The sequence below is a fragment of the Cervus canadensis genome, chromosome 7, assembly GCF_019320065.1.
Source record: "Cervus canadensis isolate Bull #8, Minnesota chromosome 7, ASM1932006v1, whole genome shotgun sequence".
Lineage (NCBI taxonomy): Eukaryota > Metazoa > Chordata > Mammalia > Artiodactyla > Cervidae > Cervus > Cervus canadensis.
The window spans coordinates 56,940,463-56,966,398 of NC_057392.1; the positions used below are offsets into that span (position 1 = coordinate 56,940,463).

General features: G+C 43.7%; 1 protein-coding gene across 2 annotated transcripts in view; it reads left to right on the forward strand.

Annotated features, from left to right (window-relative positions):
- Positions 1–267: 267 nt before the first annotated feature.
- The window catches only part of ETV5 (ETS variant transcription factor 5), a 57,975-nt gene continuing 32,306 nt past the window's right edge, over positions 268–25,936 (forward strand). The window contains exons 1-5 of one of the 2 annotated variants that reach the window (XM_043473484.1): positions 268–460; positions 3,563–3,680; positions 3,802–3,889; positions 3,981–4,070; positions 4,164–4,214. In XM_043473484.1, the coding sequence (XP_043329419.1) occupies positions 3,636–3,680; positions 3,802–3,889; positions 3,981–4,070; positions 4,164–4,214 (274 nt within the window). In that variant the 5' untranslated portion in view covers positions 268–460; positions 3,563–3,635. The remainder of the gene's footprint in view (positions 461–3,562; positions 3,681–3,801; positions 3,890–3,980; positions 4,071–4,163; positions 4,215–25,936) is intronic. The other variant, XM_043473485.1, reaches the window with a different exon arrangement.

Below are 25,936 nucleotides of genomic sequence, written 5' to 3' on the forward strand. Positions count from 1 at the left end.
ACGTCCTTACATTCATTATATAAACAAGCCTGAGCTGATTGGTCAATGGCCCCCACTGCATAAATTATGCAAAACAGACCCCTGAAGGGTAGGGAGGGACGCGCTGTTGACCAATGGGAACCGGAGTTGATGGGGCGGCTTGGCTGGATTTGCCCGCAGACAGGGTAAACAAGAAGCGATGGACAGCCGCTAGGCGGCCTCGGGCCAATGGGAACGCGGCTGGCCTACAGCCGCGGGCCAATAGCAGAGAGCGGAGCGGCAGGCCGCTGGGGGCCGGGCCAGCGCTCCAGCCTGGTTGGCAGCTGCGGCGCAGAGTCCAGCCGCTGGTGCGCGGAGCGGTTCAGTGTCCCCGGAGCGGTTCGGCCCAGCCATTAGCCTAGGCTCCCAGGCCCGGTGCGCGCGTGCGTGAGCGCGCCTGCGCCCCGGGGCCGCTGCACGGGGAGGAGAGCCGCCGCCTCAGGTGAGGGGGCGTCAAGTGGACAACGGGGGCTTCGGAGGGGGGTGTCCAGGAATGGCCCAGCTGGCTAGAGTTCACTGGCTGATTCAGAATCCTCAAAGTCGGGGTGCACTTTTTAAATCGAGGTTGGGCCCCCTTCCCTCGCGGAGCTGACCGCCCGCCTACCCTCCCGGGGCCCGGTCCGGTTCGGTTCCTGGGAGGCGTTGGACGGGGGCGGCTAACGGTTCCGGAGCGCGAGGAGAACGGGTTTCCGCACGTCGCGGGGGAGGCCGGCGGGAGCGCGAGGTGCGGGGGCTCCCGGGTGGGGAGGGAGGGGTGCGGAGTTGCGGTCTTTACAGTCTCTGGAGATCTGAGAACCTCGAGGGGACTTGGAGGCTCGCGAGAAGAGGCACTCCGCAGATCTTTGCAGTGGGGAGGAGGGGGCAGAAAGCAGCTTAGGGGGAATGTTTGAGAGGTGATGCACCCCCACCCCAGTACCGGGAGGGGTTAAGTGACATAGGCATGTGCAGCGTGTGGTGCTGGGGGTCGGCCAGGAACTTATGCAGGCCCTGCAAGTTTCAGGTTGTGGAAAGCGTACACCCAATCCCCCTTATCCCACCCCCAGCAGACTGAGGGCGTCAGGTTGCCGGCGATTCTGGAGAAATCAGGGAACATCAGAACCGCGGCCTGGGGATGGTGGAAAAGAAAAAGATGGGTGCGGAGGGGGATGGAGAGATGTTGGAGCTTCGAGCTGGGTTGGGGATCTGACCGAATTTTCAGAGGGGAGGGGACCTCTAGGGGGGAAGCCGAACTCCTGATTGAGGAGGGGTGCCAAGGAGAGATGTTTGGAAGGGTTTTGGGGTGGGGGAAGGATTGGAGGCGGTTGGTAGCTCCCGGCGCCGCAGCTCGTTTTTATGAATGTGGGTGACTTTATGAATGAAGCGGGTTTCTTTCGTTGGCTCGCTGCTCCCTGCGGCTTTTTTTTTTTCTTTCCTTTTTTTGTGAATGAAGCATTGAGCTTTCTTCCTAAAACGCTGGGGTGAGGGGCCTGCGTCGGAGGCAGGGCTTGCGTTGGGAGTGGGGGCGGGGGCTCCTCTGAAGGAGTTTTCATGAATGGAGAAGGCTGGGAATTGGGTGGAAGTGTGTCTTGTTTTGTGAATGGGGCCCAGTGCGAGGGATCCAGTTACAGCCTTTACCTGATGTGGCGGCCGCGGCTCGCTCTCTCATTCATAAAACCGGGCCCGCTGCGCGCCGCGGGGGAGGGGCCTCGATCGCGCCGCCAAGCTGTGTTAAAGTTTTTCCTGGGGGTACCGGGAGGTGGGGGTTGGGGGGGGGCACAAAGGAAGTGGTCTAAACTCCTGGATGAACTCGAGCTTTCCCTTCAAGCTTAAAAAAATATGTATTCTTCGAACGCGATTTTTCTAGCCCTTGAACTTTGAGAGCTGCTTTTTAAAGACCTTCGATACCTCCTATTTTGGGTTTGCTTTTAACAGCTTCGTCAATTTTTTAAAAACTATTTTTGCTCTTCATGGTGAAGTATTTTTGTGAATCGTATTTCATCGCGAATCTCTGAGAATATCTCCCCCTCCGATCTCCTACCCGTTGTCCACTTCTATGGACGTTTACAGAATTTCTAAGGCCATGATTTATTTAAACTGACAAATTTTTGAAGGCTACAGAGAACTCGTGTTTTTGCCCTTCAACTCGCTGCTGATGCCCTCTTCAGATTTTGTTTACGGGTTGGTGACATTTGGGAAGAAAACTTTATGTTGAACTTTTTAGCGCTTTTGGAAGGCATGCAGGCAAACTACCTGGAGTGTTTTTCTAGGAAGTTATGAAGTGTGTAGTTTTGCTCCTCTCCTTCTGACTTTGAAAATATCTTATTACTTGGACTAAGGTGCGGAAGGGAGGTTGGCGGTGAGGGGTTTCCCTGTATACTAACATACAAAAATTTGATATGCTTCACACAGTGTGAAAAACAAATTAGATGCCATTGCCCACTGAGAAAAGGTTCCCTATTTAAAATTTGTATACTAGTTTAAAAAGATTTATCCTTAATTATTTTGAATTGCTTAGAGCTGGGGTGAGTGAAATTAATATTTCTCCCATTTTATTGACCTAACTGCATTTTTGTTTGAAGAATGGTGCTTTCCTGACATTGTTACTTTATACCTCCCAAATTAGAAACAGTTCCCTCCTGTCCATTTGGATCCCCAGCCTCTCTTTCCAAAACCCAATACTTGACAGTGCCGAAACAGTTTTAATTTTCTAAATCATGTAAGAAAAATTGATTTCACTATAATAAACAGATTTTTCTTTCCATGATACTTTTACTTTTAATGATTTTTAAAGATCTGTGGTAGAGATGCATTTAAAATATGTGCAATGGAATTTAGTTAACTTTAGGCATTAGTTTTCTTAGCTATTTTATTCTTTTAAAAGTTGGAAATGTTACAGCTTTCTTTGTGAGTTGCCATGGAGATATCAGTGACACTACAAACACTATACCTGTTTGGACAAAAGATTTAAGTTTTAATAAAGAGTTGTATCTGAAGATAAGTATATCTTTGGATCCTTGTATTCCTGGAACTATATATAGTATTTTACCACTGACCTACGAAATACTTTTAGAAGCACTATGTATGTCAGATTCTTAATTGAAAATAATTTGGAATGCTTAAACCCAGTTTCTCTACTTCCTGTCACTGTACTATCAAAAATTAAATTGTCTTAAAAAAAACAAACAAGCTATAACACTACAAACACCCTGGGGAATCTTCTTACAGAGAGAATCTTAAAATCATCTTTTTAAATGAAAATAAGGTCCTTTTTTTTTTTTTGGTAGGAGACAGATGGTAGTAAACCTATCATCTTAATGATTAAATAAAAAAGATTAAAAGAATGACTAGGTGAATGGATCTGGCACTGAGTATACCATGAATCTTTGATGCCCTTAATCAAGCCCAGGTCAGTCTATAAAGCTTACACCTTGAGTGGTGGTCTTTAAGTACCTCAGACAAAGTGAGTGTTTTCCCACAGAAAAGAACATTGCTAAAAGAACAAGCAGTAAACCACTTCATTTCTTTCCCCTCACCTGGGCTAAAATCTCCCAAATTCCTGTTACAGGAGGACCCCTTCCCCCCCGAAATTGCTCAATGCTGAGACCTTCCAAAGTGATATTAGAGACGTTGGAAGCACCATGGATGGGTTTTATGATCAACAAGTCCCTTTTATGGTCCCAGGGGTAAGTTTATGTGGCTTTTGGTTTGTTTTGTCTTCCTTCTTCGAATGTGAGTCTTATGGCACAGCCCCCTTCATGCCCCTTTACTACACTGACGTCTTAACTGTCTGTTGGCCTCTTTCAGAAATCTCGGTCAGAGGAGAGTAGAGGGCGGCCTGTGATTGACAGAAAGAGGAAGTTTTTGGACACAGATCTGGCTCACGATTCTGAAGGTAGTGCAGCTCTCCCCTCTGTTGTGGCTTGTTCATGTGGTTCCCTGTGAAAACTGCAGCACACAGCCAGCTTCTTCCCTCTTCTCCCTAGGAGAATTCTCCTCATTCTGGTGTCTTCTGTTTTCAATTCCAGAGTTGTTTCAGGATCTCAGTCAACTTCAAGAGGCTTGGTTAGCTGAAGGCAAGTTTCTTGGCTGTTCTGTTTTCCACATAAAACATTTTACTGTGCTTTTTAATAAAACTTAAAGATCTAAAATAAAAATCTCTTTTCTAGCACAAGTTCCTGATGACGAACAGTTTGTCCCAGATTTTCAGTCTGATAACTGTAAGTACCTTTCTGGTGGTGGCACATGTGTTCTGAGAGTGTTTGGTCCTCGATCATCCGTGTCTAGAATACTTTTCAGCTGTAGCCAGCCTCTTTGGACAGTGGTATGTGTTTGCATGCTAAGTCGCTTCAGTCGTGTCCAACTCTGTGCAACCCCATGGACAGCAGCCCACCAGGCTCCTCCATTCACAGGATTCCCCAGGCAAGAATACTGGAGTGGGTTTGCCATGTGTTTAGTTTCTTTTAATAATTCAAAGTTAACCACCTCCCCAAACTCTTGTTTCATTCCTTACTGAAGTTATTTCTAAAGTGCTTTTATTTTATTGTGGGTAAGGTTTACCAAACATGATTTTATCTTAAAATTTTTGCCTAAAGAATTTTGCAAAACTTCAAGTTCAAAAAATCCTAATTCTTAGGTTAACTAAAGTTATACTATATGAGTTACTGGACTAAGCATCCATTAATCAGACATTCTCTTCCAGTGGTTTTTTGGGGTTTTTATAAATTAAATCCTTGACAGAAATCATGAGCCTGACATTTTTTTTCTTTTAAAGGTGCAGAAAATAGTTAATGGAAGATTCCAGTTAATTGTGGCTTCACCCAACATGTTGTCAATTTCTTTTCTAGCTCAAAGTTGACCAAAAAGTGGTCACAGAGTGACCTGACTTACACTTATTTTTCATGTAGTTGTCAAGACTATCATTCAGAGAAGAGTAAAAACCTTTACTTAAAATGGTCTTTAAGTGCTCATATCACTGAGATAACAAATGCCGTGGAAGCTCAGAAGACGGCTCTAGAGTGCTGGCAAGGGCATAGTTAGCTTTGCACTGGTCTTTTGGGGGCTGTCCTCAACAGGTCTGGGAGCTTTTATGGTCCAGGCAGAGCTATCAAGGACAAAGCTGGCTGATGAAATTTGAGCAGCACAGGGCAGCTCTAGAGAGCATTAGTCACTGGCGAATGAGCAGGTTTAGAAGAGAGGCCTGGAGAAAATGCTGCCTCTTGAGAGTTGCATCACAGAAAAATTTGTGTCTTAGTCATAGTTTATAATAGCAAGCACCTGAGCCAGGCAAGGATTTGATTTCTCTTTTTGCACCAACACATTCTTCCCAGCTTTGTCTTATCTTGTGTGTGTGTATGTAAAAATGCCACTGGGATTGAGGATATCTTTGGATCTAAGTAAAAGCTGTGTGTTCTAAATCAATACATGAAAGGCCAGAGGTACCAGCTAAACATTCTTTAATGATAGGCCTCATATTCATGGGGAGACGCTAGAAAACTTTAAAAGGGAACAAACTGTAACTCACGGATGTGGGGTTACCTTAGCTTTGTCACAGCTTGCTGTGGATGTTTTCTATAGGAAAGTAAATGCATGTTAATTATTGCCCTCTGATTGCTTTCAAATGATTGGGAAACTTGCCACTGAAGGGCTAAAGAAAGATAACCTAAAGTGTGTGAGTGTGTGTGTTTACGCGCGCGTGTGTGCGTGCGTGCGTGTGCGCGCATGTGTTTGCAAGATAAAAGACAGGATTGTAATCCTACTTTGTTCTGTGTTGACAGTTTGGCCCAGCCTTTCCAGTTCTTGCTCAGAGCAGCATAAACTGCAGTCTGTTTGGGAGGCTTTTCTTGGCAGAGGTTCTTTGAAATGCTTTTATGACACTTTTGTTTGTTTCTCTATAACCCAAAAGAGTTAGAAGGGAGGTGAGATGACTGCATTCAGATAGATTTCATGTGCTGAAGCAGAGGTAGGTTCCTTAGAGAAAGATGTCAGCAGACAGAATATTTGGATATTTATCTGCAGGAAGAGGCTTCAGTAAAGGAATCAATAAATGTGTTCTGTTCTGGCTCCTTAAAAATAATTCCTGCTCGACAGATAGAATGTGCTAAATTCTTTAAAGTGCCATACCTAAAATGGAACTGCTTTGGGAGATGTTTCTGCTTACCAAGTGTGATGTGTTTCTTTGTTTGCTTTTTGCTTTAACTTCTTAAGGTTGGGGTTTTCTGTCTTTTAAGGATAAAGCAGATGTTTGAGTAGCGTCAGAGAGTCTTTGAGAATTATCCCCCCCTCTCTGACTCTTCTTTCTAGAGATGGAACCGAAAGAAGGATAGATTTAGACAGAGGTTAGGCAGGAACACAGATGTGGGGAGGTGTATTCTTGAACTATTTCTCCTTGCTGTTATATGTGTGACTTTTCACTGCAGTTGAGACGGGCAGTGTAGACTCTCGGGAGCTGGCAGAGCCCAGGGCTGGGCATACCCTTTCTCTGTGAATGCATCTCACAATCTCCTATTGAGGATCAGCTTCCACTCCAGCCCCCTTCTGGAAGAGCTCTGACTGTTCCAGGGAAGTAGGAGAAGCTCATGCAAATTTAATGAAATCTTACGAACTGGTTTAAATCACTGGATCAATGAACTGGAAACCAAACTTGCACTTGCCCTGTAAAGCAAATCCCTCCCCTAGAGTGGCTGAAATATTTGTAACAAATACTCTAATGTGACCTGCCGTGAGTAGTAGTCTACCTTTCCTGTTACTGTTGACTTGACTAGTTTTCCATGTTGTATGTGAGAGTTTTTGTATGCATGTGAGAGAAAAAGAAATACCAAGTAATGTGGGTAACTTATTTTAGAAGCTCAGGTTTGAAGATGATGGCTTACTTTTTTTTGGTGAACGCTATCAGCTCAACTTCTAAAGAGATTTTTGTATATTTTCCAGATTTGGGTTCCTACCCATAGGCATCCATTCATAAGTGGGTTTTTTTTTATTTTTTTAAATAAATGAAACCACTGTTCTTAAGAGTTAAAAGAGACGTGAGATATTTCTTAAGTCTTATAGAAATGCCCAGCCTACTTCTAGTTGTATAGATTTCCCCTTACTTCACAAATACAGTAGTTAGTTAAGTATCCCCCCTAGAATCTCTTAAAGGTCATGTTCAAGGGAATAAAAAGTGCCACCTATAGACATAGGGGTTCTGCCTTTGCCACCCACTGTCCCTTGATCCTGATAAATAACCCTGAAGATCCCATATTGTTTAAGCTACAAGTCACTTTTAGAGATGGTCTTGCCTAACCCTTTCATTTTATTAAGGGGATAATACAAGGTCCAGACAGCTGGAGACACACTGGTGATGAGGGGCAGATGGGAGGGGTTAAGTGACATGAGGGAGGAAAAGTATATAAAATCCTGTCCTTAAAGAAGCTCTCACAAAGCCGCAGAGCCAAGGGCACTGTCACACTAGAGGCTGCCTCATGATTTCAGATGCCTGGAGCTGGCCCTCGGGAAAGCCTGGCTGAGGGTGGGCTGTCCAGTCTAACCCATAGTTCTCTTCATTCTACAGTCCCAAGAAACCTATTCAGTACCTTGGTGCTTTGAGTTTTTTTGCATAGGATTTGGAAGAAAGAGAAATGAGAAAACAGAAAAATCAGAAAACTGACATGTTTTCCAAAAGCCATTCATGTGTGTGCACACTATGTATCCTATGTTATAAACGTGTTTAGCTATGTGTGCAGTAACACGCAGAGCTACCGAGCCACGGAATCTGGGCCAGTAAATAGGTGTGCACTACATCTTACAGAATTAGCTGCAAATTGAAACCCAGGATAACAATGGAAAATCAAAGTGCTTAGTGTTGGGTTAGGGCTGGAACTTGATAATTCAGTTTTCTGAACTGTTTGTTTGGACACCTTAATATTCAGTTTTCTGAACTGATTGTTTGGGCATCTTAGGGTATTACTGTTTCTTCTCAGACTGATTCTTTGGGACCCATGGACTGTAGCCCACCAGTCTCCTCTGTCTATAGGATTTCCCAGGCAAAAATACTGAAGTGGGTTGCTGGTTCCTCCTCCAGGGAGTCTTCCTGACCCAGGGATTGAACCTGCGTCTCCTGCATTGCAGGTGGATTCTTTACCGCTGAGCCCTCAGGGAAACCTAGAGTTACTAGATTCTAGCATATATACATAGCGTTTTTAAATGCAGATTTAAGTTTTGATTTTTTTAAATTTCACTCATTTGTTTCAGTGTGATATTGTGACTGTTATACCTGTCAGCATTTTGAAGAACTGAAATATTTTACTTTGAGGAGAAGGCACGGTAAAATCTTATTTTAAAACATGATCTCTAAACAAATATAGATTAAAGAATGGCTTTAAAATCCAAATGGCCGTGTTTTCCCCTTGAAGTGTTCTTTTTAGATCTGTGCTTCAAAAAGAATGGACTGACTGGAGGAAGTAAGGGTAATTTCCTAAGACTGGCTAATTAACTGATAAAATCAACTTTTCATAAAGACATTTGCAATAGATGGCTGGGGAAATAGGATTAACTGTTATGGCAGCCCTTGAACCTGAAGTATATTGATCTTAATCCCATTTCAATATGAGATTATTCATCTGGATTTTTTTTTTTTTAACTGCTCAGGAGGTTGATATGGTGAGGGAAGGGGTGCCTTCCTTTGGGAGAGGGCGGTCATTTGGCCCCAGACATACTGTAGCAAACTCTCCATTTACTTGCTTTCTGTTCTTGGGCCATCTCTGTATGAAAGGAGCAACCTAAAGTCTTTCTTAACCCAAGGTGAAAAAGACAGCAGTAGGCACTTTAAAAATAAGAGGCTTGAGGAAGTTGAGGCTCTTATTTAATCCTTTTCCAGAGCCTATAGCTCTGAAGGTAGAGAGAAGAAACAAGAGAGCTAAAGCAAGAGCAGGAAAGCTAGAGGTTATTTGACTCCCAAGTTTTACAAACCTTTCAATGTCTTTGTTAGCTAGCACACTCCCTACCTTACCACTGAGAAAGGGCTAAATGATTTGAAATCCTATCCTTGATAGCCTCCAAAATCCTTATAATGCAGGACTCCTAAGAACCAAAGCCTTAGCATTCTCATTTATTGAACAGAGCCATGTGTTTACACAAAATCTGTTTTCATCTAACTTTAATTCAGTTAGGTTTATTAAAAACAACAGACTTTTTCTCTTCCTCTTCTATGTCTCTCTGCTCTCAATCCTCTAATAAAACCCAGTAACCTTTCCAGTCTTCCATGTTTGGTGAAAAAGACTTGGGATAGAAGATTACACCTGTGTCTGCTGGGCAGATCACTTTTGTAGATTCCAGAGGTAACAAAATCCCAGCATCACGAAATTACAGTCTGTCCCCTGTTTTTCAGCATTCTTCTGCCTTAAGATTAAGATGTGGGTAGTCTGATAAAGCTGAGAATTTCTATTATCTGCCATTTCACCCATCTAGTATCACTGTTTTAACTTCAGTCCTAGAAAAAACATTACCACTGGTGGGGTGGGGTAGGGTCGGATGTGTAATCCTCTACCCAGAGACTGTTCCTGCACATGTTTCTGAGGTTTTAATTGTGATAAAGCGCATCTGGGCTCAGATGCTGACAGCCCCCCCTTGGGCACATGGCTGCCCTTGAGGCAGCCTGGGCCCCATCTGTGCCCTGGCACATAGCGCTTCTCCACTTGCAATCCAAGGAGCTCAGAGTCTTGTCATGTTGCAGCTCCCAGCTCTTGGACAAGCGCCAGGCATGCTGATGCCAGTACCGGATTAGGTTTCTTTTTTAAAAATTCATTTTGTGAACTCATCAAGCTCATTTAACAGAGGCTTTGGTCGTCAGTTTCTATCATTGTCCCATTCCTGTAAAAGACTCAGCTTAAAATAAAGGAGACACAAAGACACTAGGCCCCTAGTGTGTCCGAGTGGGTGCGCACATGAGTATGCGAGTGTGTAACCAAAAGGTTAAGTCTACCTTTAAGTTTGGCAGGTAAATGACAGTGGACTAGCAACTCAGAAACTCAGATGTTACAGTTGAGAAGAGTCCCTTCATAAAGGGGCCCTGCCTAGCAAAGAGGCACCCCTGCCTAACTGGAGGAGGCATCTAGACGAAAGCTGCAGCTGAGGGTGAAGATTCCAGGGAGCAGGATATGATCTAGCTATTAAAAAGGCCAGGAGTTTCAGACTGCTCTGCAGAGCAGCCAAGGCACTGAATGGGGAGCCTGGTTAGTTAGATTCAGAGAAGTGCTTCCGGTGGTCAAACATCTGAGTTCACTGGCTTGTGGCAGTGGGGGCAGGCAGTGAGAAGGGGTCCACATAAGACATTTGAATAGTCCAATATGTTATGAAAAAGAGGGAAAACCCATGTGCTAAAATTTATCCCCTGGATCTGGTTTCCTGAAATAGCATATTCTTCCCTTGAAACAAAGTCTACACTAGACTGGCTTCATAACATCTTCCTTAGGGTGATTATTGAAGGTTTGAGACGAGAAACCCAACCAGTTTTTAGCCTTGTACTTTACGTTGCCCTTGGAGTAGGTTTCACCCACAGACTATAGATCTTCTTTCTCTTTTGATGTCTCATGAGCATTCGGGGCGGGGGTGGGGGTGGGGGTATTATAAACCTTTCAGGCCGGATGCAAAGCCAGGAAAAGGAACTGTGAAACTGTTCATAATAGGTAGCTTGACCCCTCCCCCCTTTGCAAGTCAGACTCCTGTAGTGAGTGTCTCCAGAGACCCACTCCCTTGGGGAGGAAACCAGGTGGTTCCCAATACTGTTACTGGAATGGAAAAGCAAGGAGTCTGGAAAGGCTGGCTTCCAAAGAGAGCTGTCCTCTAATGCAAACCAGCTTACCCCTGGGGGCAGGAGAAATACCGCTGAAGTCTGTTTCAGCTGGTAGCTACAATCAGTTTCTGAAGTGGGCAGCGCAAGATAGATTCCTTTTGCCAGAGGGCACTTGCCTACCTCACTTGGAGCTGACTTGCACACCCTTGCAGATTTCAGCCAGGGTCTCGGCCATCTGAGTCTTAGGGAGAGTGTGGAGCAGGCAGGCGCCTGCAGTGTCTGAATTTCTTACATAAACACTGCGCGCTGGGCGAGCAAGCATCCCTGCGGCGACAGCTGGGCTCTGCTCCGTCTGCCCCAGCGAGCTGAGCTGCTGAGTTCCCCACCCCCCTTGCCTGAATGGAGCATTCCAAATTGGTTGTGAATGGAGGGCGGGGCTCCCTTGCAGACTTTTCAATGAATAACCAGACCCCATTGTGCAGCCTGTGGAAAAACAACCAACTCAAACAACACTGGGACTGTTAGAAATATGCTTGTGATTGGCAGCTTGGAGAACCTCCAAAATTAGTTTCCTTTGGCTTCCCTGCTGCTCCCTGTTCTCCAAGCCTGGGCTTAATAGGGTTTGAGTTTTCTTTTAAGTGCTGATTTTTAACCCCCCAACTACCAGGCTAGTGGCCTGGGCTTAGGCCGAAGGGCTGTTACTGACCCTCCAATCTGCCCCCACCCCTTTGTCTCTCGTTTTAGACTGAAGCTGTCTAAAGGGAGTGATAATAGGAGAGGGTGGTTTAGCTTCCCTGGAGAGAGAGGTGTTGAGACTTGATCTGAGGATATTACCCTTTTATCTCTTGGTTCCCTTGGGGCTGTGGCTTTATCTCTCCACCGAAGATTCCTGCCCCCTCTTCTCCAGTCTTTATTCCAGTCCTGAAGAACTAGTGGGGTGTTTGCTGCCACACCACTCGCATGTACCTTTTAACATGGGAGGACCCAGCTATAACTTCTCTACTCCTTGGCAGTCTCTCTCCCATTTACTTTCCCTGTGTGGCCAGAAACATATCATTTTAAAGTGACACTTCCCAGACTGCTGCTCAGGTAAACTCTCCCACTGGGCACTCAAATGCCTTGCCTCGTCAAATGAACGTCTCAGGAAGTGCTAAAATGAACCCAGCCTCTGATGAACCCCCAAATCAGAGTGGCCTCCTCACTCCAAAACTAGGCCAGCTTCTAGAGGTACACTTGCCTCAGTATTGCCCACCTGAAACATCTCCCAGGCTCTTGGCTGACAGCTCACAGACAACCCCCACCCCCAAAAGGACTGTGTGGGCTAGACCATGGCTGTCTGATAAGCATAAGGGACAGTCCCTTAAAAATGAAAACAAAACTTGATAGTAATGATCCGGTGTCATTTTCTCAGGGTTTTCAACTTAGATCTCTTAGTTCCTGCTCTTCATCCTCACAACCTAATGAGGCTATTTGCATTTCTGTTTTGCTGTAAGGATTTTTTTGCTGAAATATTTCCTTTGCTATAAATTGGTTTTCCAAGGATGTCTTCCTTTCCCTATTAAAAAAAAAAAAAGAACAGGCCTGGGCAGAGTGTCCTTTTATGAGAGTTTGAAACCTCTCAGGAGGTAACCCTAGATATCTGCTGTGTAAGAGGATGCTGGTGTTTGTGCTGCTTCTCCAGAGGGGCTGAGGAGGACTTAGCTGACATAAACACTTTTCAGCCGAGTGCCTGGAAATGCTTTGTAATTGCCTGAAAGGGCACTTAATGAGGGTCTTTTATCCTTTTCCCATAGAAAAGGTAGAAGAGAAGGAGAGGGGGGATGTCTCTTCTACTCAGCTGCCCACAGTAAAGACCAGATCCTGGAAGGCCTACCCCACATTTCCTAATCTGAATTTTAGTAGTGAATAATTCAGTGGTGATCATGTCACTGTGCTGGGGGTACACTCAGAGTCAGAACATTTCTGCTCCTCCCCACACTGCTTCCTTTTCTTTCCTTCCCCACCAGTCTTGAAATCTTTATTTCTTGGGGAATAAGGAGATAGCAGCATAGGGCTTTAATGTAGTCTGTATTTTGACATATTAAACATAGTCCCTGCTTCTCAACTTCCATTCCTGTTGAAGCAAGAAGCAACCAATTTCTCTTAGGCTGTCGGTGTCCAAAAGCAGAGAACCCCTGTCTTTTGTTTCTTCACCTCTGCCTGAGCCACAGCATCCTTCTCTGATCGCAGCCAACCCTAGGGGAAATGTGTTTTGCACACCACCACTCTATTCTGTTCCCTCCCTACCCTGTTGTTCAGCAGCCCCCAACACCAGCCTCCAGCCTGCAGGGAGGTAAGTCTGTAACATTAGTTCTAAGAGTCCTTGGGGTGACCTTAGGGATGAATAGGTAAAAAAAAAAAAAACGAGCTAGGGCCATTTTTCATTTTCTGATTCTTCTTTTAAAGTGCATTCACTAGCCAATTCTTCCCAGGCTGCCTCTAGATTTTGTGCAGCTAACGCTGTACCCCAGTAAGACTCTGTGCGAGGGGTGAGGTCACAGTGTAGGCACTCTGGACACACTTGATACGTTTCTGCCTTTAGGAGCAGCAAAGCTGCAGATAGAGGGGAATGGTTCTCTCGGAGGGGAAGCCACTTTCCTTAGGGTTTGAGTTTCCTCCTGTCACATTTTTAAGATGAATTTTAAACTTGAAGGTAAAATTTTCCACAGTGATTAAATCCCACTTCAAGTATTGTTGCTGCTTTAATGCCAGTTTGGATGAGAATCAAATGAATTGGGAATAAATTATAGAAGGGCTGTTAAAGGAGGCTTGTTTTGCACTTTTTTTCTCTATTCAGGAGGATTGCCCTGTTTCCCCCTTTTCCTGACGATGTGTTCCATCGTGAGCAGCCCCTCATGGTAGAGTCTGCTGTGGCTGATGGAAAGCCTACAGTAGGGGAGGCCAGCCTTTTGTCTCCAACAGAGCTGGGAGAACAGGGCTCTCTCTAGGCCTCTGTCTTGATGGTGAAAGTTAAAGAAGTTGTCTATCATATTGGTGTCTCCACAGCCCAGAGTTTGGGGATGTGACACTCTGATGCAATTAGAATACACATACTGTGCAACATTCTCTAATGGCAGAGCCCCGAATCTAATATGCAAGCCCTACTTCAGTCAGAGTTGGGCTCTTCTTTTCTAAGCTCCTTTTTCTCCCTTTCATTTCTAACTCTTCAAGGCCTCTGGGTTTCCATTTTCGGAATTCTAAAATAACAGCCCTAAATTGTTAGGATAAATGAGTCGCTGGAAGAAAAGGAACTACACAAATCCAAGCTGTTTCAAGAATAATGCTGAAGTGTGGCAAGAGTGTGAACTTGAAGGAAGTAAATCTGAAACTAGTTCATCTAGGTAAAAAAAGCCAACCTGTCTACTACCAGTGGCATTAGATTATCTTCCCTATTTGAGAACACCCGTTTTCTGTTTAGAAATGACTATTTGAAAGATGCAGTTTTGTGCTGAGGACATGTAACTGTTCAATAATAGGTCCTCTTTCTGACCTGCAGTTCCCTTCTGTAAGTCAGGACATCCCTGATTTAGTGCATTCATCCAAGGTGGGTTCCTCTTACTAACATGACCACTTCTTTTGGGAGGATAAAAAAGTACTAAAGAGTCTTTTTTCATCTATTTTAGCCAGATTTAGAATAGAAATCCTTAAAAAAAAAAACTACCTGTCATTACTGTTAGTACTAGTAGAGGTGAAGAAAAGATAAGGCCAATATCCTAAATTCCAGTTAGAAACTGGTCCTCCTAGTCGATAACCAAGGACATGAGCAGTAACCTCCTTACCCTGGCAGACTCGCCCCTGGCCCACAGGTCCCCCTTGAGGACTCCTTGGCCACTCAGGCTTCCCTGTGCTTAGCCCATCACTTTGACCTCTTCCCAGCCTCTCCCAGCGTTTTCAGCCCCTTGCAGCAGAAGAGGTAAATAGATAGCCTGGAGGACCCCTTGTCTTCCTAGCCAAAGCTATGCCCCCTGCCCACCCTTTAGGACTTGGGCATCTTCCTTGACTCGGGTCATGATTTTTCCTCTCTGGAGTGGGGAATAACGAGGTAGGGGGAACCTGGAGCACCCCTGGAGACTAGAGGACCCCACACACATTTTGAGTGGTCAGCCTGGGTGGTACAATTCTACCTTTGGGGTTGCAAATGTACATTATACAGTGACCTGCCAAACTGATTTCCATGGGCGAAATTTAGTTTTTCATCTTTGCCCAATGGTATTTCAGCCAGTGGTTGCTGTTGCTGGAAGAGGCAGTGGAAGAGGAAGGAAACTTGGTGGAATGATGTAATTAGTCATTGAGCTGGGCCTAACAGAGGCAAACCTCCAAATCACCCACCTCTCCTCCCCATTATATGAATTTACTGCTGCTGCTGCTAAATCACTTCAGTCGTGTCCGACTCTGTACGACCCCATAGACGGCAGCCCATCAGGCTCCCCAGTCCCTGGGATTCTCCAGGCAAGAATACTGGAGTGGGTTGCCATTTCCTTCTCCAGTGCATGAAAGTGAAAAGTGAAAGTGAAGTCGCTTAGTGGTTCCGACTCTTAGCAACCCCATGGACCGCAGCCTACTAGGCTCCTCCGTCCATGGGATTTTCCAAGCAGGAGTACTGGAGTGGGGTGCCATTGCCTTCTCCGATATGACTTTACTAAAAAACATAAACATGCGTGCATGCTAAGTTGCTTCAGTCGTGTCTGACTCTGCAACCCCATGAACTGTAGCCCACCAGACTTCTCTGTCCATGGGATTCTCCAGGCAAGAATACTGGAATGGGTTGCCATGCTCTCCTCCAGGGAATCTTCCAGACCCAACCCATGTCTCTCATGTCTGCTGCATTGGCAGGTGAGTTCTTTACCACTAGCACCACCTGGGAAGCCTCTAGAAAATATAAACATTCTAGTTCAACTAAGATCCCAGCCTAATAAAAATGCCCCAATAAAGACCTTTCCTATAAAGTACAACCCCCTTGTCCAGTCAGTTCCTCTTTTTCACAGAGAAATTAAAATCCCTTTATAAGTAACACTGCCACTTATCTTTTCCTGCTTTTACCCTAGCGGCAGGGCTTTGTTTGGAGGTCTAACAGAAGCTACAACCTGGGGGTTCCTGAAGCTGGAGCTTTGGTATCTTCAGAGCTGCAGTTCTCCATTGAGAACTCCAATATATTAATATCTAATATCTCCAAGATATTAATATCTTGTGTCATATATTTCACATTCCAGGGAGCAGTAAGAGCATAAAATACCATAACACCAGTCCCACCCAAGGAGAAGGCAATGGCACCCCACTCCAGTACTCTTGCCTGGAAAATCCATGGACGGAGGAGCCTGGTAGGCTGCAGTCCATGGGGTCGCTAGGAGTCGGACATGACTGAGCAACTTCACTTTCACTTTTCACTTTCATGCATAGGAGAAGAAAATGGCAACCCACTCCAGTATTCTTGCCTGGAGAATCCCAGCAACAGGGGAGCCTGGTGGGCTGCCATCTATGGGGTTGCACAGAGTCAGACACGGCTGAAGCGACTTAGCAGCAGCAATCCCGCCCAAACACAATTTAGCAGCATGTTACTCTCCAGAGCCATTATGAGCATTGCAGCTTCTTGTCATTGAAACACCAGCCCCACGTGAAGCCTTTCCCCCAGAGACAGCAGCATTTGGCAAGCCCAGTACTTGTCGAGGACACAACCTAGATCCGTATCACTCTTGTCAGCTTGAGTCTATAGCAGAGATTTAGGGTCATCCCTGATAAACAAAATGGAAGAGGGGCTTACAGAGCATGGTTTTAACTTCGTGGTATCAATTCTGTTGTCTAATTTAAAACCCAGGTGGGAGATATTCTATCAATAACTCTTAATTCCTGTCTCCCGGGAGAAATTCCACCGCCTTTGCAGGTGACCTCCTAGGAGCTTCAGATACCGCTCTCTACTGATGCTATTTATACCTTTTCAAAGTTGGGCCCTTTTTTTCTTTTTAAGCTCCTTTTCCTTCCTTTCATTTCTAAACTTGTATTCAAGACCTCTAGGTTTCCATTTTCAGAATTCTGAAGTAATCTCATGTCCCCGCTAACCCTGTTTTTCTGCCCACCCCATTTGTGAACTGATAGGGGTCTCTCTGGAGACAGTCTCCATACCTTTGTTAAAATTTTTTATTTTATATTGGAGCATAATTGACTAACAATGTGGCATTAGTTTCAGGTGTACAGCGGAGGGATTCAGTTATAAATATACATGTATCCTGTTTAAAATTTTTTTCCCATTTAGTTTATTACAGAATACTGGGCAGAGTTTCTTGTGCTATACTGTAGGTTCTTGTTGGTTATCTATATTAAATATAGCAGTATATACACATCCAATTCTCAGTTTCCCCAGTGGTTTAGCTGGTAAAGAATCCACCTGCAATGCAAGAGACACAGGAGACTCGGGTTTGTTCCCTGGGTTGGGAAGATTCCCCTGGAGGCAGAAATGGCAAGCTACTTCAGTATTCTTGCCTGGAGAATCCCATGGACAGAGGAGCCTGGCAGCTACAGTCCCATGGGGTCACAAAGAGTCGGACACGACTGAGTGACTACTCATGCATGCACACACACGTGCATTAATCCCAAATTCCCAATGTCATACCATCTTTCAATTAAGTGCCTATCATTTTTTATATAAACTCACCAACAAAGTATTCCTGAACTTACATTCCCCCAAAGGTTCCTGCCCTAGAATTTCCAAGTATTGATACTCATAAGAGTAAATGAGGTTTTACCAAGTAAGAGAAGTGTCTTCTTCCCTCACCTCTTTTTCCACTGTAGCAAGACCTAGCTCTACTTCTGCAGGTTATTATTTCACTCTGGTATTCCACAGCCATCTTCATTGCAGAGTCGTCAAGATTCAAATCTTGCTGTTGGGTTGTTCCTGTTCCAATACTGTGTAATTCTAACCCTATTTCTTGGATCTGATAGCCTTTTCCCGTAGTCCATGTCACGATAATAAGTTCAAAGATGTTTTTCTCAAGCCGACCATATTACCCCAAATTTCTAGCTCTAAATCATGAGAAGTAGAGTGGGTTTTTTTTGTCCACACCCCAATTCCCGAAGCCTGTCTTCTGCTGACTGTAGGTTTTTCCTGCAACATGGAAGAAATCTGATTCCTGGCACCAGATGTTCTAGGAACTAGCTTTATCAGTTTCTAATGTGGCTTTTGTGTTATTTATTGTACAGAAGATGGTATTGGCCATATAGGGAGGACTTCCATAGTTGTTAATTGATGAATTCTGCTACTTCAGGGTTGATTCTTTACCCTAGGGCCCTGAGATATACCACCAGGGTAATTAATATTCAGTCCTTTGGTCCTCACTGAGAAACAAGGAAGTAATAAACTGGAATAATCAACACTATAATTCCCTACCTCCATGATTAATCTCTAGTCTAAAACCCTGATTATTATTGTTACTCACCATAAACCTTGTAGTTTTATTTGATTTCTTAAACTATGTAAATTTATTAGTATGATGGAAAACAGATTACTTAAAATCTGGAATACTATTGCTGTGACAATCATGAAGAGATCTTTTCCTATACCTACTGATACTAAATTCTGTCCCAGAACAGAAACCTTGCTTTCTCCATGTAGGACTTTGCCCAGGACAAATATAGCTGTTCTTGCTGTTTGAGATTCAGAATGAACCTACCCGGAAATCTCAGCCCCTAGATGTGGTCTGCTCACCCAGGTGTTGGCTGTACCAGACGTTTGTCATATTTCCCATGAGTTATATGGAGAGCTTTTCCAGCCCAGAGTCGTGCTGCCATTCTTGATTCCCAAGACAAATGCACAGAGGATTCCCCAAGCCAACAGACTTAACACAGTTTAGGTCTTAAGCTCCACTCTTTTCTGATCCCTTATCCTAATAAGCTAGGTTGGGCCAATTGGAGCCCCCAGAAACTCTTGTGCCTTTCTCCCCGCCCCCAAGTGCTCATGGCACCAAAAGACCAGGTCACCCATTTCCAACCTCCTCTCTGGGCACTGGCCGTGCTTAACCTCTTTGGACAGAAGGAGCCAAACCAGCTGCTTAGAGGGAAGCATGAAGGAGAACATTGGGGAAGAGAACTTTCATTCCTTCTGTCACCTGCACAGGTTGGTGCAGGGTGCCCTCCTGAGGACTCAGGGGATGAAATCTGAGTTGTCCTGTCTTCTGGTTGTGTTCTAAACCTGTTATGCTCATACATTCACAAGGAGTGGACATTCTCTCTCTTTTTTTTTTTTTTGCCAAAAATGCTTTGTGAACTTGAGTTGAGCTTCTGTTTTAGTTCCTGTTAAATGTGTTATTAATGTGTATACGGAACTGCTGGTCGATTTTACTTTTGTTACTATTTTGTACTTATGTAATTGCGGTCTTTTTACCCAGCAGCTGTAGAGGTGGCATGGACAGTCGTCATGGTGATAACAGTGGCAGTTTATTTTTCCCTCTCTGGGGTGTTCCCTTCTCCTTTCTAAGTGGGCCAGGGCCAAAAAAATATTTGAGAACCACTGGCTTAGATGTTAGAGTATGACAACATTTGTCCTTGTGTAATTTTAGATTCCTGGGGCTGTATTATCCAAACATGGTAAAAGGTACAGATAAACAGGACAGTCTTCAGGTTTGGTAATAGGCCAGAGGTGACTTCCTTCATGTATAAGGGCATGGTTTTGAAGTTGTTAGCACGTCTGCTGACCTGTTTAGTCAACCATAAGATAGGTTTTTTTTCCTCCAAGTATCTCAGAGGAGATGATATAATAGCCATTTTATTGATTTTTTTTCAAGACACACTGCTACATTTACTTCATTTCTCTATATTTTATTTCCAAGTTATTGGAAAGTTGCAAGCTTTATCACATTTCACCCCCAGATACTTCAGTGTGCATCTCAAAAGATTGAGGACATTCTTCTACATAGTCTAAGAAAATTAACTTTTATTCAGTAATACTCAGAATTCCCCAGCTGTCTTTTACAACTGATATCAATATTGTTTTTGATCTAGGATATAAAAATTGTACATCAAGCTTATTGTTACATCTTTTATCTCGGACAAGAATCTGCCCACCTTGCCGTCTTCCCCCCAGTAACACTGACTGTTTTTCTGTTTTTTTTTTTGAAGAGTCCTGGCCAGCTGTTTTGTAGTTGACTTTTTAGGATACATATTTAATGGATATATAGAAACACAAACACACAGAAATGCTGAATTTAGGCCTGGAAATTCCCTATGTTGTGGGTTTTCTCACCTCATATCCATGTTATTTTGTTGACCTTGAAACACTGGTGAAAGAACAGGGTGAGTCAAATGGAGAGGTTTGTGCATGTTTGAAGAGAAGGCTTTTGAGGGACTTACAGTTTTTAGCACAGCTTACTAAATAGTTGATTTTTTACTATTTATGGGTGGTTTTTGCTACATTCAATTTTTTAATTTATGCTTACAAAGGTTAGCACTGTCAGATATTAGAGAAAATGGCAGTCCCATGTATCTCCACCAATTCTACTTTTAGAACTTGTGCCCCTAAATCTGATAACATTTCAAATTTTTATTTTTGGAAACTGTTGCCAGGCAGAAACAGTGCTAACCACCCATTCAGACGGGTTTGAGCATGTCTCTTATTTGGTTTAGAAATCCAAAAGGCATCCAGATATTTTTCCAGATATTCTTTAAGTGCCAGAACCTGTCCACTTAATCTCCCTTGAACCTCTTTTGGTTCCCAGAACAGGGAATTATCTCCTGTCCTTGTCATTTGCTATAGCAATTACAAGAAATACCAAGATTAGGAATATGTTTTATGTTTGAAATGGTTTCTAATCTACTCAGAGTAGTAGTAAACTACAATAAAGACTTCCAACTTTTAGTAATATGGTAAAACTTAAATAAACCTCAGCCTGTCTATCCTTTTCTTACTAACTGTCTGTCTTTGGTTTGTCTCAGAGTTTGTCCAAGGAAGGCCAGCACTAAGGAAAGTCAGCAGTATGTTGGAAAGTAGGTCTTTTGGGGTTTCTTTGTATGCAGAACTCAAGGGACACCACATCTAGTGACCTAAAGCCCCCTGGTCTTTGGCTGTGGGCACCCTGACAAGTTAGGAGTAATCAGGGGAGTAGAGACCACAAGTGCTCTATTTTGCCAACGTCATTTTTAAATTGACATGTCTCTCTGCCTTCTTGCCTGGTATTCTACTCACCGCCACAACCAAAGAGCAGTACAGGCAGGTGTCTCGGGCTCCCCCTGCCACCATTCTTGGAACTACACAGTACGTATTCCTTACTCCGGAGGAAAAGGAGGTGAGGTGGTAGTGGTCTAAGAAAGGAACAGTGACCCAACGCTGGTGTCAGAGAGAGCAGTAAGCTGAGGGATGAAGCTTCTTTGTAGGATTATGGCTCTGGGAATCCTCAGAAGTCTCTCAACCATGGCCGTGTACATCTGCACCACATTCGTTTACAAGTGCTGTGAGAGGCTCTGGAGACATGGGCTGGCACTGGGACATAACCGCAAGGACGTGCCATGTGGAGGCAGGTATTAGTGTCCTGGTCAACTTCCATCATGAGACACAACCTTCCGTGTACAGCAAGATCATGGCTGTCAGGCATAACCAAATAAGGTCTGCCCTGAGGTCAGGCCTGCACGCTGATTTGGGACAGATGAGTCTGCTCTAGATGAAGGTAATGAAAATGAAACTGAAGAAGGTGGAGAGGAAAACCCCAAAACAAAACCTAACAGCAACACCTAAGAGAAGCAGGCGGAGCCTCTGTGTGAAGCCAAAGAAGTAGGACTGGCTTAGTTTCGCCCCGGTCAGACCACAGCATAACTGATCGGCAGTTTCTCTGACACTCAGTATCTATTACATAAATGCCGTACGTATTCACAATAAAGGCTGTGGCGAATTGAAACTTTGACGATCATGAGGCACCAAAGGAAAGGCTTATTAGACAAGGTGGTTTATGTCTTTCTGAAAAAATTCCTTTTGACTCAAACTGTCATTTATCATAACATTCAACAAAAGTGTTTTCCTTTGTTTTGCAGCTCTGCGCTGCAGTAGTGAAGTTCACTGCCAGCACTGGCATCATAGCTGCCTTGGACAGAATCCACAGGCCTGTACTTGTGGGCAGGAAACAGATTTTGTCAGAGGGAATTATTATTTCTCTTGAATGGGTTAGTTTATCTACTTTTTTCTATTTTGAAACAATTGGGTTATTTCTTGAAAGACTGCTTCTCCACCATCACAGAAGAAAGATTTTCTAAAACGAAGAAATCTTAGTGTTAACTCAGTGGTGCTGTTTGACCAGGACAGGAGCTGCCTTTTTTGGGGGCCAGGCCCCAAGGCAAGTAGGATCCTAGTTCCGCAACTAGGGACCGAACCCTCACCCCCTACATTGGTGGCGTGGAGTCCTGACCACTGGACCACCAGGGAAGTCCCAGGGCTGTTTGTTTAAATAGAAGCAACTGAAATAATGCATAACAAGAGTAGCTTGATAAATTTTCACAAATGGTACAGGCATTTAGATCAAGACCTAGAATTTATGAGAGTGAGGAGACTCTACGTGCTCCCTAAAGAGGCACCACCCCTAGAGACAGGAGTAACCTCCATCCTGACTTGGAACACCATAGAATAATTCTGTTTCCTTTTGAATGTTATTATAAATGGGGTCATGTAGTATCTGGCTTTTAGGGTTTTTGTGAGAGTCCCTGTTAAAACTTGATTGTAATTTCTTCATTCTCATTTCTGAGTACTGAGATTTTGTTTGGGATTATATTGAGCCTATAGGTAAATTTGAGAAGAATTAATGTCATTGTAGTATCAGGCCTTCCAGCCTGTGAACTGATGTATTCTTCTATTTATTTAGAATTCTTTGATTTTCCTCGGGGTTTTATAGTTCAGTTTAGCTACCTTGCATGTCTTTTATTAGATGTGTTCCTAGGTATTAGATGTGTTCCTGGGTATTTGATGCTATCTGTTGCTACAGTAAATGTATTTTTTAAATTTTACACTGTTTAGGTTACTGTGGATGTAAGTCATTCTTTTTATGTACTGGCCTTGTAGCGAATGATCTTGGTAAGTTAGCTTACTGATTCTCATACTTGGTGGATACTTTCATATTTTCTATGTACCCACCTTGGAATAAATGAATGAGTTATTTTTCCTTCTCGTTTTTCCTTTTATTCATTTTTCTTAACTTACTACACTGGCTAGGATCACAGGCTTAATGTTTTATCATGGTGTCAGATAGAAAAATCTTCCAAGGAGTTTCCTAGTAAGAAAAGAAACTATGAAATTAAGTTAGTTGATTTGTGAGCATCCTGTCTAAATTTTAAACGGTGTTATGGTGGTCTACAGAGCAATGCATTGTACTTTGTAGTGCATGCCCACGGATGTAGACATATCTTATCAGCCAGCCAACCCATCTTTCCTATCCCAGACAAACGGAGACTCTCATTTGTGTACGGATCCTTAACAGAGTTCTGATAGTCAAATAGAAGTCCAGAGAGCTCACTCACAATGTTCTTGTCTCAGAGGTGGCATTTAGGAGGAAGCAGGAGCTTCAGGAGGGGCGGGGCATTTGGGGGTGCACGACGGTATCCACAGCAACAGTGTGGCATCTGGCTGGTCAGTGACTGGCTGTAGATGCCAGGTCTTCCACAGTGCCTGCAGTTATCTGAAAAGATTTTGATTAGCTGGACAATAGAAGGGGAATGAGATCTTATAGATGGAATACTAGGATGGGAAGCAAGGACTAAGAAGTAGAAACCGCTAGAATCAAGATATATTAGTTGCAAGTAAGAGTGAGGGAGGGAACCTGGGCGTTTTGGGGACCTAGAGACAGGAGAAAGTGTAAGTCCTTGAGTGGCTTCAGATGTGTCAGGCATGTCAGCAGCTGGAGAGTACAGAGTAAACACGGGGATATAGACCCCGAGAACTGGCAAGTAATGTTCTTCTGCTTCTCTGGTGTTGTCTTCTTTCTCCATCTCTTTCCGTATTTCTTTTAATCCCTTTTTGATTTAGTTCTTTATGCTCAGATTCCATTTGGGAGGCAATATAATGGAATGACTGACAACTGATTGGTATACTAACCACTTAGAGCTATGAGACTTTGGCAGTTTACCTTTTGAGCCTTGATTTTTCTTATCTCTTATATGGAGACAATGAAAGTAGCTTTCTCACTGGGTTTGGAAGATTGGATAAAATAATGTTAAGTAAACTGGCCACAGCCAATGAAGGGATCCATCTGGTTGCCTCTTTCTTGGTCTGCCTGGTTCTTTTCCAGAGGTATTAGTTATCCATTGTTCTTTTGTTCTAGAACACTTTCTTTTAATCAGGTGTAGTGTGGTATTTTTGTTGTTTTCATTGAAAACAGGGTTTATGTCCTCTTTTTGATGAACATAGTGGGTGAATGCAATATCGCCCATTTCTGTCAATGTGGAAGATGATCGAGATGACAGTTGGGGGCACTCTTCCTTCCTTTCCTCTCCAGTATCAACAGCTTCAAGACCTCAAGCCATTCCTTTAACTCCTTTGGGCCTCAGGGTCCTTCTCCATAAATGGAAAGACCTAAATTAAGTGGACTATGAGACTCTAGTCCAACTCTAATTACATTTATCGGAAGATGCTAAAAGTCAGATCCCTCACTAAATTATGCATGCCATGAGGAAAAGGACCACCATGTCTATTTTGTTTATCAGCATATCCCTAGCACCTTCAGGAACCTGACCCATGGAAGATGCTCAACAAATGAATCAATGGATGAATGAATGAAAGAAATCTTTGCAATAAGGAAGGTAGCCCTTATTTGCCAGAAATTGTTCATAGGACATCATGGCTTTATGGGTCCATCTTCTGTAATTGAGCTTAATTAAACTCAAGTTTTCTGTTGTAGAAAATGTCTATCAATTCAAATAGTCAAACAGCTTTTTTTTTTTTTTTTCTTAAACTTCTTCAGGAGTTCATGCTCCTCTTTTAATTGCGATTCGTTGCCATGGTTTATAGTCCTCAGTCTCTGTCATGGTTTAGTAAGTCATCTGTGAGAAGGTAAGCACTCTACTTTTGAAACCATAGTGTATGATTATATAACATCATAACACCATCTGCAAGGTGCTGTGCTATTTTCTTTATTTCTCAAGGCAGCATCGTATATCTCATTTTACAAAGAGGGAACAGGTTAAAAGTTACTAGCATTCCTTGGGCTTCTACTTTCCTACTTAAAACACACACATATGACTATCAGGCTCTTTCATACTTCCTCTGACCCAGCAACCTCTCTGTGGAGACCAAGCCTCCTTCCTTGCCCCTCACACTGCCCCTCCTGGCTTTCCTGTCCATTACTGTGAAACTTCCAAATCTCATTCCTGCCATATTCCGCTCTCTTCTCCCTCCTTCGAATGGTTGACTCCCAAGGGGAAAAAAAAATAATGACTAACATCATGTCTAGCCTTGAAAGGCAAATGCGGACCCTGCCTTCAAAGTTAAAAATTAATTGGAAATATAACCCCTGAATCTTAGTAGAGCTTGAAGGGAAAGATTGAAGGCAAAAGGAGAAGAGGACAGCAGAGGATGAGATGGTTGGATAGCATCACTGGCTCAATAGACATGAGTTTGAGCAAACTCCAGGAGATAATGAAGGTCAGGGAAACCTGACGTGCTACAGTCCATGGGGTCAGAGAGAGTCAGATCCAACTTAGCAATTAAACAACCATACTACAGACTGGGGAGCTAATAGACAACAGAAATTTATTTCTCACTGTTCTGGAAGCTAGAAGAGGAAGAAGTTTGAGATCATGGTGTCGGCATGGCTGGGTGAGGGCTCCCTTTCATAGACTTGTGTCCTCAGATACCTCTGCCCTTGTGATCTAATCATCTCCCAAAAGGCGCCGCTCCCTAATATCACATAGGACATTAGAATTTCAACGTATGAATTTGGGAGGTTATAACAATCCAAACCACAGCACTCAGTTACTTCTTGAACTCCTCCTTTGGATAGAGAACATAAGAGTCCAGGTATAGGACAGTTATGGTATGATAGAAGGTACTATATGATGTAGAGCCATAATGGCGTGGTGCACACGAGGAATGCCGTGTGGATTTGAGGAAATTGAGACATCAGAATTGGGCTTCCCAGGTGGCACTAGTGGTAAAGAATCCGCCTGCCAGTGCAG